Source organism: Monoraphidium neglectum, assembly GCF_000611645.1.
Source record: "Monoraphidium neglectum strain SAG 48.87 unplaced genomic scaffold scaffold00795, whole genome shotgun sequence".
Lineage (NCBI taxonomy): Eukaryota > Viridiplantae > Chlorophyta > Chlorophyceae > Sphaeropleales > Selenastraceae > Monoraphidium > Monoraphidium neglectum.
In genome coordinates, this window is record NW_014012833.1 from 15,838 (window position 1) to 20,660 (window position 4,823).

The window sequence follows — 4,823 nt, forward strand, 5'->3', positions numbered from 1 at the left end:
CCGCCCTTGTGGCAACCTCCCAGGTCATCAGCGGCAAGCTCTACGCGGGCCCCGAGGTCGACGTGTGGTCGTGCGGCGTGATCCTGTACGCGCTGCTCTGCGGCTCCCTGCCCTTTGACGACGAAAATATCCCAAACCTGTTCAAGAAGATCAAGGGGGGGATATACAACCTGCCGTCACACCTCAGCCCAGGTGAGGTCGCCACGTATGTTTCGTGTGTCGGTTGACAGGTCGGCCGGCGCGTCGGTTGGTCAGGCTGAATTCGGGACTAGGGGCCTCAGGGCAGCGTGCATCAGCAGCCGGGGGGCGATGCAGGCGGGGCGCGATGCATGCGATGCGTCCGTGACGGGGACTGCCACCCTCTGGCATGCGGCGACATGATTGCCTCTTGATCCCTCTCGGCTTCACGCAGGCGCGCGCGACCTGATACCGCGCATGCTGCTGGTGGACCCCCTCAAGCGCATCACCATCCCGGAGGTGGGGTGAGGGTAGGGGCTGCCTGCGGTCTCCGCCCTCACTCGGCTTGGTGACTGCTCGGCGGCAATGGGGACGGCTGGCTCAGGGCATGAGCCTTGTTCAGCGTCAGGCTTGCGACGCTGAGCTGGAATGTACCCATACTGCATGCACGGTCACCCCACAACCCACACACACACACACACACACACACACACACACACACACATACACACGGGCCCTGCGTATTCTCCCGCACCAACTTGCAGGTGCGGTGTCACCCCTGGTTCACCGCGCGGCTGCCGCGATACCTGGCAGTCATGCAGGCGGACGCAGCCATGACGCGGCCGCGCATGGACAGCGACATCATAGCGGAGGTGGGCGTATTGTGGGGGCGGGGTGACTGAGGTGATTGATGGGGAAGAGCATGGGTGTGTGGATGCGGATCTGGGGCTCTAAGAGGGAAGGTGGGGGGAACCTGAATCAGTTGGTCACGGTTCGGGTGGCGGCGCAGCCCGGCACCCACATTGCAACCTCCCGGCACAGCACGGGATGGGCCGCCTGCGACAAACGTGCTGCGGTCCCCAACGCTGCGGCGTGCCCGCCTGGAACACCGGCTGCCTTTGCGTCGCACGCAGCCGTCCTTGCTCACGCATCCTTGCCTTCCCCTCAAACCCCAGGTCACGCGCCTGGGCTTTGATCGGGACATGCTGATCCAGTCGCTGCGGGGCCGGGAGCAGAATAAGGCCACGGTCACCTACTACCTGATCGCCGACAACCGCCGCCGCACGCCCAGCAGCGGCTACCTGTCGGGGGAAATGCAGGAGGTCGGCAGCAGCACCCCCGGCGGCTTCGGCGGCGGCGGCGGCGGCCAGCACGGCGGGCACGCGCACCAGGGCGGCGGCGGGCACGGCGGCGGCGGCGGCGGCGGCGGCGCGGGGCTCCCGCAGCAGCGGCTGGTGGCGGAGCGGAGGTGGCGGCTGGGGGTGGCGGCGCGGGGGCACCCGTCGGCGCTGATGGGCGAGCTGTACAGGGCGCTGCAGGTGCGATGACGGCCAGTGACGTCACCCACTGGGCCGCATGCGTATGTGGTCCCTGCCTGGTCTTCGGGGCAGCTGCTCTGTGCTTACGGCTTTGCACAGGGCGCAGAGATGAAACCCTGTCCGGCGCTCACAGCCGCCGTCACCAATCGAGGGAGCGCGCCAGCTGCTGCAGTGCGTCCGCCGCGCCGGGTCAAACCTTGATCAAACCTCTGTTGCGCGCCGTCTGTCAAACACTGGTCAAACACTGCGTGGCGTCGCGCCCTCGCCGCAGGCCAACCGCATCAGCTGGAAGAAGACGGGGCCTTACAATTTGAAGTGCCGCCGCGTCGTCACTCTACACCCGTCCCGCCTGTGGCGCATGAGCGAGGACGGGGAGGAGCAGCAGCAGCACCACCACCACCAGCAGCACCACCAGCACGAGCTCGTTCGCAACAGCAGCGGCGGCGTGCGGCGGTTGCCGCACCAGCAGCAGCATCACAACAGCAGCGGCGATGGAGGGGGGGATGCCATGCAGCAGGACCCCAGCTCGCACCACCCCTTGGAGTTAGAGCAGCAGCAGCAGCACCACAACCACCATCAGCAGCAGCAGCAGCAGCAGCAAGCGGCGGCCGCCGCGGCCGCCGCCGCGTTCGGCAAGAGCGCGCCGATACCCCTCGCGTCGCCCGGCCACCTCGCCGCACGCGCGGAGGCGCAGGCCGCGGTGGCTGGCGGCGGCGGCGGCGGCGCGGGCGGCTCGCCGGGTCGGGGTGGCGGCGGGGCGCGCGCAGGCGGCGGCAGCGGCGGGGGCGCAGGTGGGGGTCAGGCGGTGGAGTATCTTGTCAAGTTTGAGTGCCAGCTGTACAAGCTGAGAGATGAGGAGTACACGGTGGACGTCCAGGTGGGGGCCGCTCAGGTTGCTGATGGCCGGGATGATCTGGATGATCTGGCTGGGGGTGACTTCGTGTGTGGGGTAGTATGCAGGGACGGAGGAGGCTGGGCACCACTGTGCAGGGAGTGGGGGCGCCCCCGAGAACGGCTGCGGGCCATCACACGAGCGCTCGTGCGCAGCCTTGCATGTGCACACGCGTGCGCACACACATATAACACACACACATACACACACACACACTCCCTCACATGCACACACACACACGCGCGCGCGTGCGCGCTCTTACACACCCCCACCCCTCGTCCCCGTCATCCGTGCCGTTGCCGTGCCCCCCCCCCCCACCCGCGTAGCGCCTGGAGGGGGACGTCTCCGTCTTCCTGGACGTCTGCAGCCGCGTTTTGGGGGAAATGCGCGGCGCGATCGGGTGATCCCTCACCTCACCATGCCCTGCGCCGGCCGCCGACGCTCCGCCTCTGACGCGGCCGCGCGGGGCCCGACGGCCGGGCGCGAGCGCGCGTGTACAATCCCATCCAGGCGCTCGCCGCGCGGGGCGGCGGGCCGCGCGCTTTTTTCCGCCCTGCTCCGGCCGCGCGCCGCGCCGGCGCCCGCCCGACCTTGCGATTTTGCAGCGGCCCTCTCTCCCGTTGTAGGGCCGCGGCCCGGCACGGGGTGAGGCACGCGCGGACCGCGGCGCCCCCGCCGCCGTGCGGCGGCAGCTTTCGCGGCTCGCCGCCTCGCTGCGCCGCCGCTGGCTGGCGGGGGGTGCCGGCCGGAGGCGAGCCCTCCAAACACAGTCATGAGAGCCCCTGGCCAGGCCCTGCAGCCCCGCGATTTTTTCCCGCCACGCATGTCCTTTCCGTGTTTGCTCCACATCCTCACTCTCATCCTCTTTTTGAGACGCCCCCTCCCTTCAGTCGGAGCCCCCTCGCGCGCCGCCCGGGCGCGCAGCGGCCACGCTCCCACGGCGCACCGCGCCCGGCTCCTGCGCCGCGCCTCTTGACGCCGCCGCTCCGCGGCCGGCCGTGGCGCCCTGCTCCTCTTCTTGGCTGCAGCGGCCCGTGTACGTCATACCACCAATGTTCACCTCCGTAGTCCAATCGCGCCGCTGCCTGCGCAGTGTAAGTGCAGCTTCCCCGTGGGTCCTGGAGAGGGTGTGCTGTGGTCCAGCGCAGTGTTTGGGTGCGCCTGGCGGGCAGACAGCCAGGCTTCAATGTGCTTGTGGTGCGTGCACGCATCATCCTCAGTGCTTGATGCTTTATTGGTATGCCTGTGGGCGTGACACACCGCTAGCAGAGTACGCGGGGTGTCGGCACCAGACAGCTGAGTCACTGGATCACTTGGGTGATGCACACATCTACGTGTGGACCAATAGGGGCTTTTTTGTCGCGTGCAGACCCTCTATCATTACATCTTCACACAGAGTTCCGGACTCGCGATCTGCAGGACTCCTCGAGCTTTCTCTCCGTAGCTGACTAGTCGATCGATCATGTCATTGGCGCTCATCCGCTCTGTACACAGAAGCGCCTGCCTTGGGAGGTGAGCCGCAGCAGAAGCCATGCGCCCGACGCATGCTGCACGGACGCAGCGCCCCCTCCTCTCCACCTGCGTCGCCCTCCTCTTCCGCCGCCCATCCCAACCGCGCTTCTCCCACACGCCCTCCCTGCCGCACCCCTCTCCTCCCAACCCCCGTCCCCGCGCCCAGCCGCGCCCGGACGATGGCGACGCAGCAGCCGGCGCGCGACGCGCGCGCGCGCGCGGCGGTGCGGCTGGCGGGGCCTCAGGAGGTGGCTGCCCTGGTGGACTCTGGTGCCTACCCCTACTTGGATGTGCGCACCCCAGAGGAGTTCGAGGCCGGCCACGTGGGGGAAGCCGTAAACGGTGCGCGTGCGTACGCGCTCGCGAACGCGCCGGCGCGCATGCGTGTGTTTTGAGGCGGCGGGGCGGCACCGGGTTGGTCGTCCCGAGGGACAGAGCGACGTCGCGGCGCGGGGCGGGCGCGGCGGCTCGGCCTTGCGCTGGGGGAGGGCAGGTGATCCGGCGAGTGGCCGGGCTGCGTGGCGCCAGCTCGAACGCGCAGCGACCTGCCGCTCATGCCGCCCCTGCAACGCTCGCCCTGCCTCACCCCCTGCACCCTGCGCTGCGGCCGCCCCCAGTGCCCATCATGCTCCGGTCAGACGCGGGTGAGAGGGCAGTTGGGGCCGCGCGCTCTGATCCCCCCTTGGCATGGGGCTGGCCCGCGCCTTGTCGCGCCATGCATGCGAGAAATATGACTGCACTCGGGCGGCCTCGCGTTTGCATTGCCTGCCATGGCGGTCCCACGGGCGGCGGCAGTGGTCACGGCGTGTGCGCCGGCCTCGTCACTTGGCGGCACCGCGACCTCATCACCTTGCTAGGCTCTGCCTTGCAATGCCCAACCACTCCCTAACTTCCATGCCGCTTCCCCACCCCCCCTCCCCCCC

At 69.0% G+C, this 4,823-nt stretch overlaps 1 protein-coding gene across 1 annotated transcript in view; it reads left to right on the forward strand.

Moving 5' to 3' along the window:
* Positions 1–2,747, forward strand: part of MNEG_5377 (hypothetical protein) — a gene marked incomplete at both ends in the record, with an annotated part of 4,848 nt that extends 2,101 nt beyond the window's left edge. Inside the window, 6 exons of the mRNA XM_014046151.1 lie at positions 24–192; positions 413–477; positions 723–830; positions 1,134–1,496; positions 1,768–2,373; positions 2,715–2,747. Coding sequence (XP_013901605.1) covers positions 24–192; positions 413–477; positions 723–830; positions 1,134–1,496; positions 1,768–2,373; positions 2,715–2,747 — 1,344 coding nt within the window. The remainder of the gene's footprint in view (positions 1–23; positions 193–412; positions 478–722; positions 831–1,133; positions 1,497–1,767; positions 2,374–2,714) is intronic.
* Between the last annotated feature and the right edge of the window lie 2,076 nt (positions 2,748–4,823).